We start from the raw sequence: 16,252 nt of genomic DNA, 5'->3' as shown, positions 1-16,252 counted from the left end.
CATCTATAGGTAACTATTGTCCTGAATTTGATAGATTAAAAAAATCTGTCAATTTATAAAATGATGTTTTCAAAATGTCTTTTTTGAATAGATAGAATGCAGTAAGATGAGTACTTTGATTCACTGTCAGTGAAAGAAGTTGAAGCTAGGAAGCTCCTTGCTCTGTCTTGCTGTCTGTTTCTGAATCTTGTGTTCCTTGACATCCTAAGGGTTCCTGGTACAGACATCTTTGTGCTAGGGTCAAACCAAGTGGTACTTATATCAGCTTACAGTACTTAATCAGCTTAGAGTTTGCTTCATAAATAATACAAGCATGTTATCCAGTGAAGCAGATTTAAATTAATTTTGACAGTTATGTACTTGATGTTGAACTCTTGTGTTTGATATTTCTAGAGTAGTATTGTTAAATCAGGGGACCAGATAGTGGAGTTTGAATGTTGGAATTAACCAGGCAATCATAGTTCTAGTTCTAATATTTATATCACTTAATTGCTGTGTAATTTTTTTTTTAACCTCTTTCCAGAACTTCTCTGTCATAGTCCATAAGGGGATCTCCTATAGCTTAAAAATACTTCTAAAGACATAAAAAATGTTATGGTCTTTAAGGAATTGCCTGCAGTTGTATTGTCTGACACAGTAGCCACTGACCACATGGGGTCTTGAACTGTGGCTAAATTCATTTGTGCTATAAGTGTAAAATGCATACTGAGTTTTTAGCACTTAAATAGAACAAAAGAATGATTAAATCTCATTAATTTTTGGATATCATTCCAAGTTAAAATGATAAAATTTTGGATGTATTGGGTTAAATATGTTAATTTCATCTTTCTTTCCTTTTTTTGATACCAGGGATTAAACCCAGGGCCACTTAACCACCGAGCCACATCTCTAGCCCTTTGTATTCATTTATTTATTACTATTTTTATTCTTTTATTTGTTTTCATTTTTATGTGGTACCAGGGATCAAACCCAGTGTCTCATGTATGCTAGGCTAGTAAGTGCTGTACCATTGAGCCACACCCTGGCACCCTCTTTCTATTTATTTTATTTATTTATTTTTTTGGTGGTGCTGGGAATTGAACCCATAGTCTTGTGCATGTGAGGCAAGCACTGTACCAACTGAGCTATATCTCCAGTCCTCCCCTTTTTATTTTTAAAAAATACTTTTTAGTTGTAGATGGACACAATACCTTTATTTTATTTATTTTTTGGTAATATTTATTTTTAGTTGTAGTTGGACACAATACTTTTATTTTTTTAATATTTTTTTTTTAGTTGTAGTTGGACACAATACTTTTATTTCATTTATTTTTATGTGGTGCTGAGGATCGAACCCAGTGCCTCACAGGTGCTGGGCGAGCACTCTACCGCTGAGCCACAACCCTAGCTCTTGTTTTTTATTTTGAGACAGGGTCACACTAAGTTGCTGAGGCTGGCTTTGAACTAGTGATCCTCTTGCTCCAGCCTCCCCAGTTGCTGGGATTACAGGTGTGTACCACCTCTCCTGGCTTCTTTCCACTTTTAAAAATATAACTTCTAGAAGATTTAAAGTTACATGTATGGTTCACATGGCATTTCTATCACAGAGCTCTGGTTTGCAAGGTCTGGAATGTCTGGAAGGTCGACTGCCATTGTATGGTAATATGATCATTCAAACCTTTTATTTGCTCTGATAAATAAAAATTCACAATTTCAAAAGATGGAAAATAAATTCTGTCAATTGGAAGCTTAAAAAATTTATAAATTAATTAGTAAACTGTGTTTTAACATTAGTTATAGTATTCTAAGTGTGGCATCTATAGCTGAGCCTACTCTTTTGATGTTAATTTCCTCAAGAATTCATTCAAAATAGTTTTGATGTTGTCCCTGCCTTTGCTGTTTTTGAAGTGAGAATTTCAGTTTCCAGAATTGTGTTTGAAACAGCTTAAAGTTGGTCATTGTTTTTTTTAAGTATTTATTTTTTTGTAGTTGTAATTAATTAATTTTTATGTAGTGCTAAGGATCGAACCCAAGGCCTTGCACGTGCGAGGTGAGCACTCTACTGCTGAGCCATAACCCCAGCCCCAAGTTGGTAGTTGTTTTTATTCCTCATGGGATAAGTGTTAGAATTTGGACTCTGAATCAGATAAATTTCAGGTATTTTCAATGTTATTTCACAGGACATAGATATAAGTTTTAAGCACCTGCAGTAATTTTAAAGTAGCTAAATTATTCTAAGCCCCAAACTGAAATTATAAATGAGTAAAATGAAAAAGATGTGATATCCATTTTGTTGGAATGTAATTTTAAGTAAAACATCATTGATTTGCCCCACTAGCTAATATGAAGTAATGTGTATGTTGACATTTACAAGAAAGTAGATCTGAAAGAATGTGTTCTAAATTTTTTTTTCTTTTTTTGTATTTTTTTTTTTTTTGCAGTGCTGAGGATGAACCCAGGGCCTCACACATACTAAGCAGGTGCTCTACTAAGTTTCACCCCAGATCTGTACTCTAAATTATTCATTTTTTTGGGGTACTGGGAATGGGAGTTGAACCCATGGGCGCTTAACCACTGAGCCACATCCCTAGCCCTTTTTTATTTTTTATTTTTATTTTTTTTTAATAAATAAAATCAGTAAACAGATATTTGATTATTAGAAATATGACTCAAAAGAATGTCTTTTCATTTATAAGCCTATACTATTGCCTAATACCTAAACTGGGTATTTGATTGGCTTAAAGTTCCATGATCCTCCACTTGTTTTACTTTGCCCCTGTACACTCTCTGCACTCTTTTGTAATCTCCAGTAACATTTTCACTGTCTTTTTTTTTTTCTCCTCATCTTGTTCTCTTCTCCTGCTAATGGCCAAATTCTATTGTTTTCTTTTTTTTTATATAACCTTAAAAACTATAATGAAAAGAAAAAATTACCTCTCAAGCATTAACAATAGCACCTGTAGCCTCTATCTGCTTAGATTTTTTTAAAATGATTTTTTTATTTATTATCATTACAATTCTTAATACACCATTATACAATAATTTATCATATCTCTGATTATATATTATTTTGTTGACACCAAACCTTTTTTTATTTTTTATTTTGAAACAGGGTCTTACTAAGTTGCATACGGCCTTGCTAAATTGCTGAGCCTGGCCCAGAACTTGCATCCTCCTGTTAGCCTCCTGAGTTCCTAGTTTATAGACATGAGCTCCTGTGCTTGGCTCAAATTCTTAACTCTGTTCTTTTTCAAGAATAGTATAGATTTCATTTTTATATATTTTTGTTTGTTGTTTTTTTAATATTGAACATCAGGACAAGAGCCCCAGAGAATAAAAAGACGGAGGACAAGTTAAGAACAGTCCTCACAGGAAAAATATTTGGTAAAATTTATACCATGTTGATTTGTTTTATCTGAAGATATTAAGAACATAAATGTCAGTATGTTATTAAAGTGGTTTTATTTTATTTTTGGTACTGAGGATTGAGCCCAGGGTACTTTTACCATTGAGCTACATCCCCAATCTTTTTTGATATTTTACTTTGAGGTAAGGTCTCACTAAATTGCTGAAGCTGGCCTTGAACTTGTGATCCTTCTGCTTCAGCCTCCTTAGTTGCTGAGATTATAGGTGTGTGCAACCATGCCTGGTGATATTAAAGTGATTTTTTTTTTCTTGTGATGCTGGGGATTGAATCCAGGGCCTTGTGCATGCAAGGCAAGCGCTCTACGAACTGAGCTATATCCCTAGCCCTTAAAGTGAGTTTTTTTGGTTTTATCTGTTTTTATTAATGCCATTTTAAAAATATTTTTTAGTTGTAGATGGACACAATGCCTTTATTTTGTTTATTTTTTTATGTGGTGCCAGGATCAAACCCAGTGCCTCACGCATGATCAGCAAGCTCTCTACCGCTGAGCCACAACCCTGGCCCCCATTTTTTTTAATATTTATTTTTTAGATATAGGTGGACACAATATCTTATTTTTATGTGGTGCTGAGGATTGAACCCAGTGCCTCATGCATGGTAGGCGAGCGCTCTGTCTCTGAGCCACAACCCCAGCCCCCCAATTTGTTTTTTTAAATTTATTTATTTGATCTAATTTTACATGACAACAGAATGCATTTCAATTCATAGTACACATATAGAGCACAGTTTTTCATTTCTCTGGTTGTACACAAAGTACAGTCACTCCATTCATGTCTTTATACACGTACCTAGGGAAAATATGTCCATCTCAATGCACCACCTTTCCTACCCACAAACCCCTCCCTTCCCTCCTCTTTGCCCTATACAAAGTTCCTCCATTCCTCCCATGCTTCCCCCAACCCCCATTACAAAGCAGCATCTACTTATCAGAGAAAACATTCGGCCTTTGGTTTTTTGTGATTTGCTTACCTCACTTAGCATGATATTCTCCAGCTCCATCCATTTACTTGCAAATGCCATGATTTTATTATCTTTTTAAGACTGAATAATATTCCTTTGTGTATTCATACCACAGTTTCTTTATTCATTCATCTATTGAAGGGCATAAGGTTGGTTCCACAATTTAGCTATTGTGAATTGTGCTGCTATAAACATTGATGTGGCTGCATCACTGTATTATGCTGTTTTTAAGTCCTTTGGGTATAAACGAGGAGTGGGATAGCAGGGTCAAATGATGGTTCCATTCCAAGTTTTCTAAGGAATCTCCATACTGCTTTCCAGATTGGTTGCACCAATTTACAGTCTCACCAGCAATTTAAGAGTGTGCCTTTTCCCCCCACTTTCTTGCCAACACTTACTGTTACCTTATAGTGATTTTTAAAACCATTTATCACTTGACATGTTGTTTAAAAACGATTTTTAAACCTTAATATTACACTTATTTCAGGTTTTAACTTTTACCTTTTAAAATTATATGTGGAAAAGTTATGTAGAACATATTCTGCAAATTGTATAGGCAGAAATGTGTTCACAAAGGTTTTAAACAGGTTTAAGGATATTTAAAGTGGAGTCAAGTAATTGAACTTGTGATGTTTAGGTCCATTGCAATAAAAAGTTTCTCTTTGCATACTTACTACATTTGAGTGTGTATTATGAGTTAGGCCTTCTGAAGTCTTCATTACTAAGGGTGTTATCTTATTTAATCCTCACAACAATCTCATGTGATCAGCCTCTTATCAGCTTTGTGTGGAAAAGGGAGAGAATTGATCATCTTCCAGGACACACAGGGAGGGTGGAGCTGGGATTTAAACAAAGGCAGCCTTACCGGACAGAGGTGATTAGCCATTACCTACCCTAGATGCTGCTGAGTTAATGATTAATGAATACTTCTAATAATGTGCACACTTTCTCATTGTTGAAAATATCTGCTTGTAAAGGTATCTTTAAAAAATTTTTTTTTTTTAGCTGTAGTGGGACACAATATCTTTATTTTATTTATTAATTTTTATGTGGTGCTGAGGATCCAACCCAGCGCCTCTCGCGTGCTAGGTGAGCACTCTGCCGCTGAGCCCCAGCCCCCTTGTTAAAGGTATCTTTAGTTATGAAAGATCCTATGAGGGTCAGGGGTGTTGGGGCAACAGAGAAGATATGAGGAAAAAGATGAGGAGCTCAGATCCCTGTCAGGTACAAGAGGTGGTAGATGCCACACAAAGATTTCACCTGTTTTTAATTCATGCTTATGTGATGATTGAGTCTAAATAAGAACGATTATTCCAGGTGTTTGACTAACATGAAGATTTATAAAGAAGATTTGCATTTGTTGAGCACCTCTTGTGTTCAGAACTGTTTGTATACCTTCTGCAAGTAAATATAAGAAGGGAAAAGCAAAAGAAAACAAAACAAAAAACTGTAGTGAAAACAAAAATACAAATGCAAATCAACTCTCTTTACATCAGTTTGGTTACCATGTTGGAGAAATCTTATATCCCTTCATGGTAGACTTAATTATTAAAGTAAAAAAGGAATCCTAGTTCTTTATTCCTTTCATGCCCTCCTTCACAACTCAATTCTCTTGATGGAATATACAGATGGTATTTGATTTGTGTGCTTAAATATTTATGTGACTCCTTTTCTACCAGCTAAAGGAACTCTCAGTGAAGATACTATCAGAGTGTTTCTACATCAGATTGCAGCTGCCATGCGAATCCTGCACAGCAAAGGAATAATCCACAGGGATCTCAAACCGCAGAACATTTTGTTGTCTTATGCCAATCGCAGAAAGTCAAGTGTCAGTGGTATTCGCATCAAAATAGGTAAACAGCTATGTTTTGCTTTATGGAAAGGATGTTTCTGAGACTCAGTATTTTTAGATAATTTTAGTTCAGCTTCTTTTGTCAGTTTTTTGGTGCTCTGGTATAAAAATTACTTGAAGCCGTCAGTAAGAGAACAGTTCAAATTCTGTATCTGGTATTGATATTTAATGAGAGCTATATTAATAAATCATTTATTGTATTAGCATTTTTACTTGGGAAGATTGGTATTCCTTGGTTACACAACTTGTTGAGTAGTGAATTGTACAGTTGATTATAACTACTATTTTTTAGTTTGTTGAAATTGAGATAGCTACTACTTTTCCTTCAGTGGCAGACTTATTCAGTGAGTTCTTTGTTTTTCACAATTCCTGTGTCTTAAAGAATCATATGATATTTGTTAAGAGTGAGCCAAAAGTATCATTTGTTTTTCTACTTTTTATTTTGTGAAATAGCGGATTTTGGTTTTGCTCGTTACCTACACAGTAATATGATGGCTGCAACGCTGTGTGGATCCCCAATGTACATGGTAAGTAAGTTTGTGCACCATAAGCATTGAAATTTAAATATAATGCTTGTTTCTGAGTAATATTGATTTTTATATATGGTTGAACATTGTTATTTCTATTATTGATGTTAATTATAGTGCCAATACTGCAGTTATCTTTTGCTTTAGCATAGTGGGCTATGAAATTAAGTCATTTTTGTCCATTTGCCTTTATTTTTTAATAATTTTTATAATAATAAGAGAGAAATCCCATTAAGTTGAAAATAAAAATTCATTAAGTATAAAGATGCAATAGTTGACATAGTTCTTAGGAATATTTAAAAATACCTCTTCTGCTAATACCATTTTCTCCATGTTTTCTGTCTTGACAAGATTCCTGAACTGTAGACATCCCCACACTTAATGATGAAAATCTTATCTTTTCTCTTTATTCTTTCATGTACCTATTATTATATCTGTTAGTTGTAGGCTATGAAACTTCTAAACTAATGGGAAAAACATTTTTTTTTTCTTTTGGTACTGGGAATTTAACTTAGGGCCCCGTATGTATATGCTAGGCAAGTGCTCTATTGCTGAGCTATATGTATAGACCTAATGTGAAATATTAAGTTTAGAAATAACTTAATTCTGGAACTTCAGAATTATGTGACGTAAATAAATGTCTGTTCCTGTTCTATATATAAGATAGGGGTATACCACACTAGCCCAATTAGAAGAATATAAACCTATCTCTTTATGAGAAGTGGGAAAAATACCTGTAACAAGTAGTAGAGAAAAGCCTTTGCTTTTAAGATTCATTTTATTTTTTTAAATATTTATTTTTTAGTTATAGTTGGACACAATACCTTTATTTTTATTTATTTATTTCTATGTGGTGCTGAGGATCGAACCCAGGCCCTTGCACATGCAGGTGAATACTTTACCGATGAGCCACAACCCCAGCCCGTTAAGATACATTTTATTATTGTGTTTTACATCATAGTTTTTCTGTAATTGGAAAAGCTTTCAAAATGCAGAAAAAATGTAGGGAAAAATGAAGCATGTGCCTGTGAACCTACCATCCATATTTAATGAAATTAATATTTTGGCATGTTTGGCTTGAGCTTTGTTTAGAAATTAAAATATTTCAGACAACCCAATTACCTTCTCCCTAATCTCATTACCTACACTCCACCTCTCATAACTTTGAGGGAATCTTTGTTCTGTACTATAATTGGTGTGTATTTTTCCTTCTTATTTTAATACTTTTACTGTACTTTGTGTCCATCATAATATGTAGAAATATTTGTTTCTCCTTTTCATGTAGCATTGTTTTTGAGATTTACTAGCAAATCTCAAGACCTCATAATTATGTCGATCTAAATTCATTGCAGTGTCATTTGATTAGAGAAATACCACAGTGTGTTAGTTTTTTAAGTAGTTACGAGTGTGACCATAGCCAATCAACTAATACATGCAGTTAATTATGTATTTAACATTCATTCATGTTTCTTCAATTTTCTATATTCAGGCTCCTGAAGTTATTATGTCTCAACATTATGATGCTAAGGCAGACTTGTGGAGCATAGGAACAGTGATATATCAATGCCTAGTTGGAAAACCACCTTTTCAGGTAGCCTGATTTTTTTCTTTATGTCCTCAGTTTTGGAATCTTCTCATTTTGTAGTTGCCTTTGACTTATAAAATGAATACCTTGAAAGCAGTGTTTTTGGATCCTTTGTGACTTACTTTGATTTTGTTCCAGGAAGAAACTGCTATGGTGAGCTAGAACATCTTTTGCTTTTCATTTATCTGCCTGCCTTTTGTAATTAGACTGGGCATGAAAGCTGGAGGATGTTTTCCAGGCTAGAGAAAACTGGCTGGAGTCTAGCGGTGGTGGGAGGTGGGTGTGAATATTGACAAAAGCACTTTCTGTTTAGTCTGGTTTTGGGGTCCTAGAATCCATGTGAGGATTGGAGCTGATCTGGGAGATCCTTGGGAATCGTATCTCCAACTCTGACAATGCTGGGTGAGAGGGAGTTAATTATTGAGGTTTTTATGTAAATTACTTTGGGTTTTTCTTCTTTTTCCCTACCATCCTGTAAAGAAGTGGCCTTACAGATAATAATTATGATGAATTCTGTTGGGTTCATATTGTGATGTTATAATTTCTTAGTTACGAAGATTTTTTTAAATCTGAAAACTTGGAACAAAGTGAAATTATTTGCCCAAAATGTTTTAAACAAAATCAGTGAAACCAGGTTAATAATTTCTAATTTTCCAATCTAATTTGTATATAGAGTCAGTTTCACTAATTCTGCAGCTCTTGCTATAAGGATACTATTTATTCCTATGGAGAGATTGGATAGTGCCAATATACTTAGTTCCTTTCCTTGAATTCTTTGAAGGTCCTAAGTTAAATACACTTCTATTTTACACAATAATAATTCACCTTTTGGTTAGACCATGTAACCTCCAGAATAGTAGATTTTTTTGTTTGCTTGTTTGTTTTGGAGTGCTGGGAATCTAACCTAGGACACTGCACATGCTAGGCAGGTGTAATTCCAGAGTTTCATTCCCAGCCCTAGAATAACAATTCTTAACTTTAACAGTTTGTCTTTAGAAAAGGTACAGTATATCCTTGTGTAGAATTTGCACAGTTCCTTAATGACTAATCCTTCAGCAATTCAAGGCTTTCAAGTTAAAATTCTAGTTCTCAAGAATACAAATATTGATCATATGATTTGGAAGTTCTACAATCCCCTCCCACATCACCACTTTTGTCAGGAAACTAAGCTCTCCACCCTTCTTTCTTTTAACAGGCCAATAGTCCTCAAGACCTAAGGATGTTTTATGAAAAAAACAGGAGCTTAATGCCTAGGTATGTATTTAGATTACACTGAGTTTTACTCTTTGTGAGCATTGTGTTATTTATTTGAACCCTAGGTGTTTTATGTAGAATTTTACTCTTTGTGAGCATTGTGTTATTTATTTGAACCCTAGGTGTTTTATGTAGAATTTTACTCTTTGTGAGCATTGTGTTATTTATTTGAACCTTAGGTGTTTTATGTATTTCTGTGAGTGTTTTTTCAACTGACAGTGATGTTATGGCAGGAAATTAGAAAATTGCTAACACAGTGGAGGTACTTGTATAGTGCTGGACCATTTTATTTTTTGTTTTTTAAATATAAAGTAAATTTAAGATAAAAAATTACAGAAGTTTTAAATGTGTTCTTTGTGGGGAGGCAGAAAGAATAAATGTGCATAAAGTAGAAAGTAAATTCCTGTCTATGCTTTGCCCTGTTCTGTAGGATTAACAAGAGTTTGCTCTGAGTCTTTCCGAATCTTTCATGTGGGAGTTTTTTTATACATGTTTGCTCATTTATGAGTATGTTTACACATACACATATAGTTCAAGACAAGTTGCACTGTATTTTATGAATTGTTCTGAAACTTAACTTTAGTATTTCTTACTATATACATTAGTATATACATTCAATGATAGTATATAGAGAGATACTGCATCCTTTTGAATGGCAATCTAGAGTCCTATAGTTAGGTGTTCCATATTTTATTTAATCAGGTCCTTGTTTTCATTTTTTGGTTGCTACAAGCACGCTTTAGTGAATGTGTGTGTGTGTGTGTGTGTGTGTGTGTGGTGTGCACTTGTATGTACACAATATCATTGTGCATTTCTTTAGGATGGATTCCTAGAAATAGAATTATTGGACTGAAAGGTATGCTTTCCAAATAGGCTGTCCCAGATGAAATAGCCATGTAAGCTTTTTTTCCTCACATTTTTTGAAATTAGTAAAAAAAATTTTTTTGTAGTTGTAGCTGGATATCATGCCTTTATTTTGTTTATTTTTTTTTTATGTGGTGCTAAGGATCAAACCCAGTGCCTTACACGTGCTAGGCAAGCCCACTGCCACTGAGCCCCAGCCCCAGCCCCTTTCCTCACATTTTTACCAACATGTAATGTTGAATTTCCAGACTTGATGCCTCATAAATGGAGTAGGACCAAGTAGATATTAATTTAATTTGCATTATTCTCTTCATTAGTGAAATTGGCTGTTTTCTTCTCCTTTTGATGTTGGGTATTGAACCCAGAGCTCCTTGCAAGCTAGGCAAGTGCTCTACCTCTGAATTATACCCCCAGCAAAGCTAGCTGTCTTTTTTTTTAATTTGCCTTAATATTCTTTTGTGGTTTTTATTTCATTATTGCTATATTACTGTTACTCATTTTTCCATTGCTTTGCCATTTTCATATTAAAGAATTATATTCTTTTTTTAAAAAAATATTTTTTAATTGGGCACAATATCTTTATTTATTTATTTTTATGTGGTGCTGAGGATCGAACCCAGGGCCTCGCATGTGCTAGGCGAGCACTCTATCGCTGAGCCCCAACCCCAGCCCCAAAGATATTATATTCTTACTTGTACTTATTTAAGCTCTGCCCCTTTCCAGACAAAACTGGATGTGGCTCTTTTTCTAATAGAGAGCTTCATAGTAACTATTTGTGCAAGTTGTTTTAAAAACTCGGAGATGTTTGTGTTGTGCTTCTGGAGTGCTTTATTCTTGTAAATTGTAAATTCTCTAAACCAATAACAATAATAGTCACAATTGATGTTGTTTTTTAAGGGCTATTGTAATGCTCTACCCTCTCCCACCAAAATATTATGCTTTGCTGTAGTCTTTTTGTATTTGTGAAACTGCATATACATTTTCCATATTTGCCATAATGAAGGCAAAAATAATGTATTTAATATAAATAAACTTACCACTTAGGTTGTTTTTTTCCTTTTCCCCAGTATTCCAAGAGAAACATCACCTTATTTGGCTAATCTCCTTTTGGGTTTGCTTCAGAGAAACCAAAAAGACAGAATGGATTTTGGTAAGTAATAGTTTCAAATTTTGTGTGCTTTCTAATTTTACTTTTATGTATTCTGAAGAGATTGAAAGTTGATACTATAAAGATGTCAGAAGAAAATTACAGTTAATTAATTTATTTATTTTCTCTTTTTTTTATTAGTTGTTCAAAACATTACAAAGCTCTTGACATATCATGTTTCATACATTTGATTCAAGTGGGTTATGAACTCCCATTTTTACCCGGTATACAGATTGCAGAATCACATCGGTTACACATCCACGTTTTTACATACTGCCATACTAGTGTCTGTTGTATTCTGCAAATTACAGTTAATTTAAATTTTCTTTTTTTATCATTTTATTATTCTGCCCCTCTTTATTTTCTTTCACTAATTTTGTAGATATTTATTGAGTCCTTATTATAATCTAGGTACTGAGATAAACAAAGAAAATTCCTGTCCTCATTAGAATATATTCTATTGGGGGGGGAGACAAACAAATTATAAACTATAATTGCATACTATATTAGAAGGTACAAGGTACTATGAGAATAATAGGGATAGAGGATTGAAATTTTAAGGTCAGAAGTAAGGTCTTTACTGAGAAAGTGGCATTTAAATGATTTGATCAACTTGAAATGAGTGTGAGCTATGAGGATAGGTATGGGAAGAGCTGTTCAGGCAGAGTGAATAGCCCGTTCAAAGTTTCAGAGTAGAGAGCATGCATGGAAGCTTGAGGAACAACTAGAAAGCGGCTAAAGACGACGGAGCCATTGGAAGGTTTTGAGTTGAGGGAAATTGATCTGACTAATGTTTTTAAAAGGATAAATCTGGCTGCTTCTTAAGCATGGACTGTGTATGAGGAGAAGGTCAGAGGCTGGGAGACTCTTCAGGACATTCTTGGTTACCCAAGTGAGACAAAATGGAGCTTAGGCTGGTATAATAGCAGTGGAGGTTGTGAGAAGAAGCTGGGTTCTGAGTTTTTCTGATGGCAAAGGCAACAGTGTTTACTGATAGTTTGAATGTGGGGTGTGAAACAAAGAAAATATTCAGCAACAACTCTGAGGATTTTGGCCAGAGCAGCTCTAAGGGTGGAGTTGTTAGTTACAGAGTTAGGGAAGATTATGGATAGGGCAAGACTATGGGGACCAGAAGAGGGGTTCCAGCTGGATATGTCACATTTAAGATAATCATTAGATATCTAAGTGCAGCTGTCAGAAGCCACTTGAATTACGGAGGAAAGATTAGGGGTTTATTTTTGAGAGTTGTCAGCTGATGGTGTAGAATATTAAACAGATTGATTTCTAGTATAGCGTTTAAGTTCCTTTATTGATTCTTTTTTTGAATGCTGTTGACTCATGGTTGCTTTAGCGATTACAGTATGCATCGTAAGTTAGCATAGTCTATTTCATATAAATACTAGCTGAATCCCAGTAAATAATAAAACTTTGTTTTTCTGATATTGCTCCATTCCTTCCTCCCTTTATTCTGTAATTGTCACATATGTCACATCTATGTTATAATCTCAACAGTGTGGTATTATAGCTATTGCTTTATATAGTTTTATGTCTTTTTCAGAAGTTAAGGGAAGAAAGAAAAAAATAGTGAAAAATCTGTATATCTATCATTCTTGGTATTCTTCATTTCTTTTTGTGGATTCAGATTACTGTTTAGTATCACTTTTTGGCTCCAGCATAATTCCATTCCTTCTTGCCTGTCTCCTTTGTGCTATCATTGATTAATGTCTGTTTAAAGATTATATTCTCATTTTTCCTTGCAGAAGCATTTTTTAGCCATCCTTTTCTAGAGCAGGTTCCAGTAAAAAAATGTGAGTACTCTTTGTTTTTTCATTTTTTACTTAAAGAGTGAATGTAAGCTAATAAAAAAATTAGTATTTTATATTACAAAATAGCAGTTGTTTTTCTATCCATATCCAAGTTGAAAAAGATCTAGTAATTTTTAGTTGCCTCCATGGCAGCTTACTAATTAAGTAAGTAGTTGAATGCAAATTTTTGATTAACACAAAGATGTAGTAATTTTGACAGCTTATTCTATTAGGCAGGGCTTGTAATGTACTATAGTATGATATAGCTCTTTGGCTGTGTTTATTCCCCAGCTTGCCCAGTCCCAGTGCCTGTGTATGCTGGTTCTGTCCCTGGAAACTCCTGTGGCAGCTCTCCGTCTTGTCGCTTTGCTTCTCCACCAGTAAGTTCCCATTTTATTAGAAATAATTCCAGAATTAGTGCTGTTGCATTTATTCACAAATGGAGCTTGCTCTGGAGGCTCTTTTTTTTATTAGTGTTTACTAATTAAGCTGAAGTTTAAGAGAAAGTGTTAGAGTTGGATCAAGTGGACCTATTTTTGAACCTCTTTCCTTTCTTCACTGTGTAGCTTCAGCAAAAAATATTACCTCTCTGGGCCATTTCCTCTGAACACTGAGCACAGTACTACCACCTTTTTATACTCTATAGGATTTTGGTGATGATACTTGCAAACAAAGACTACCCATTACAGGTGAATAAGCAATAAATATTTGTTTTACCTGCATACTATAAATGTTGGGATTATATAGGATTTCTAGTGTGGAGTAGTGACTTTGGAGTCATATTTTTATTGATTTGATTGTGATTACTGACCCCTTAAAGTTTCTTCTCAAACCTCTTTTCTTCTTCTGAAGTTCCCAAGCCATTTCTTCCATGACTCTGTTCCCTCCAGTTTAAGTACTTTCTCCTGATCCTCAGGACTTCTGATTACTCTGGTCACCACTTCTTATATATTTATTTTTATTGATTTAAAAAAAATGACAGCAGAATGCATTACAACTCTTATTACACATATACATATACATATACATATATATATATATATATATATATATATATATATATGACAGAATGCATCACAATTCTTACTACACATATAGAGCACAATTTTTCATATCTCTGGTTGTATATAAAGTGTGTTGACAACAATTCGTGTCTTCATACATGTACTTTGGATAATGATGTCATCACATTCCACCATCCTTGCTAATCCCCTGCCCAATCCCTTTCCCTCCCTCCCTTCTGCCCTAACTAGAATTCATCTATTCCTCCCATGCAACCCCCTCTCTGCCCCACTATGAGTCAGCCTCCTTATATCAGAAAAAACATTGTTTTTTTGGGATTGGCTAACTTCACTTAGCATTATCTTCTCCAACACCATCCATTTACTTGCAAATGCCATGATTTTATTCTTTTTTATTGCTGAGTAATATTCCATTGTGTATTTATGCCACATTTTTTTTAATCCATTCATTCACTGAAGGGCATCTGGGTTGACTCCACAGTTTAGCTATTGTGAATTGTGCTTCTATAAACATTGTTGTGGCTATGTCCCTGTGGTATGCTGTATGCTGTCACCACTTCTTACTGTACTCTCCTAGGGTGTTATTTTATTTTTTAAAAATATTTTTAGTTGTAGCTGGACATAACACCTTTATTTTACTTATTTATTTTTCTGTGTTGCTGAGGATCAAACCAGTGCCTCACATGTGCTAGGCAAATGCTCTACTACTGAGCTACAACTCTAGCCTCTCCTAGGGTTCTACTTAGCTCTCTTATGTTCTTTTTTTTTTTTTAATTGACCCTTCCCCCAAATCTGTGTTGCAGCCTGTGACCTTGAGACTTTTACACAGCTGAAGGTCCAAGGCTCTGTGTCAGCTATTGTGAATATTTTTCAGGTTAGCCTGACAGACATGAATTTCTTGAATTCTGTTGGCAGAATGGTGGAGAAGCCATAAAAGGAAGTAATTTTGTGGTTAGACAGTTGAGACAACTCAGGTTTAAGAGCATGGAGTTTGGGAGTTCCTACTTGGCATAGTAACTAGGACAAGGACCTTAATTTCTCTGAGCCCTCCTCGTATGTGAAACGAGTATGATTTACTTCCTTAATAGGATTCTTTAAGGATAAACAGGCTTAAGCCCTTACTACAGTATATAGTACACAGTAAGTACTCAAGCAGTGATGACAGCTGTTATTATTTTTCAGCGAAATCTAGTAGTTCCTAGTTAAAGGAGATGGGAAAGTAACCTATTGCTAACAGACAAATCTTGAAACTGGCAAAAACCTTTCTTGTAGAACCCTGTAAATCCAAACCAAAAGTGGATATATTAGTAAGACTTACTTTATATTCCTGTGAAGGTGAAAAATTAAGAGAGGAGAAAGAACTTTGTATATTTCCTATGTCAGTCTGGAATATTTGAAAAACACAAGAAAAACAAAAAAAGCTACTCTGGATTTGGAGCTTGTCAGGGAGAAAGGTAGAGGAAGTGTATTGACATACAAAACTTTATCTGGAGCCTGGTGGACTGGCCTCATCCTGGCCCCACTACTTTCTCACTGGTAACTTTGAGCTGGCCATTTAGAGAACTGAGTCTGGATGTTCTCCTGTGGAACTAGGTCTGGTTAACCTTTGCTTGCAGGTTTTTTTTTTGTTTGTTTGTTTATTTAATTAATTAATTTGCTTTCCATATTATGTATCACATTGTGTCAAATATATACTTTATAATAAAACTTAAAATTACTATGGGGTAGGCCCTTTTCACATATAACCACCACCATTAAGGGTTTTTAAAAAAATTTAATTGGGTGACAGTAGGTAGGTAAGTCAGTCATGTGTATGTGTAAATTATACAT

The 16,252-nt window shown here is 34.5% G+C and overlaps 1 protein-coding gene across 2 annotated transcripts in view; it reads left to right on the top strand.

The window, feature by feature from the left end:
- Window positions 1–16,252, top strand: part of ULK2 (unc-51 like autophagy activating kinase 2) — a 102,492-nt gene that overhangs the window by 17,402 nt on the left and 68,838 nt on the right. For both annotated transcript variants that reach the window (XM_081270356.1, XM_081270357.1), the window contains exons 6-12: window positions 6,046–6,219; window positions 6,672–6,745; window positions 8,235–8,336; window positions 9,526–9,584; window positions 11,516–11,598; window positions 13,356–13,403; window positions 13,692–13,780. In XM_081270356.1, coding sequence (XP_081126482.1) covers window positions 6,046–6,219; window positions 6,672–6,745; window positions 8,235–8,336; window positions 9,526–9,584; window positions 11,516–11,598; window positions 13,356–13,403; window positions 13,692–13,780 — 629 coding nt within the window. The remainder of the gene's footprint in view (window positions 1–6,045; window positions 6,220–6,671; window positions 6,746–8,234; window positions 8,337–9,525; window positions 9,585–11,515; window positions 11,599–13,355; window positions 13,404–13,691; window positions 13,781–16,252) is intronic.

Source organism: Spermophilus citellus (assembly GCF_964194105.1).
Source record: "Spermophilus citellus genome assembly, chromosome: 17".
In the NCBI taxonomy this organism is placed as follows: Eukaryota; Metazoa; Chordata; class Mammalia; order Rodentia; family Sciuridae; genus Spermophilus; species Spermophilus citellus.
This window is presented reverse-complemented; position numbering and strand designations above follow the sequence as displayed.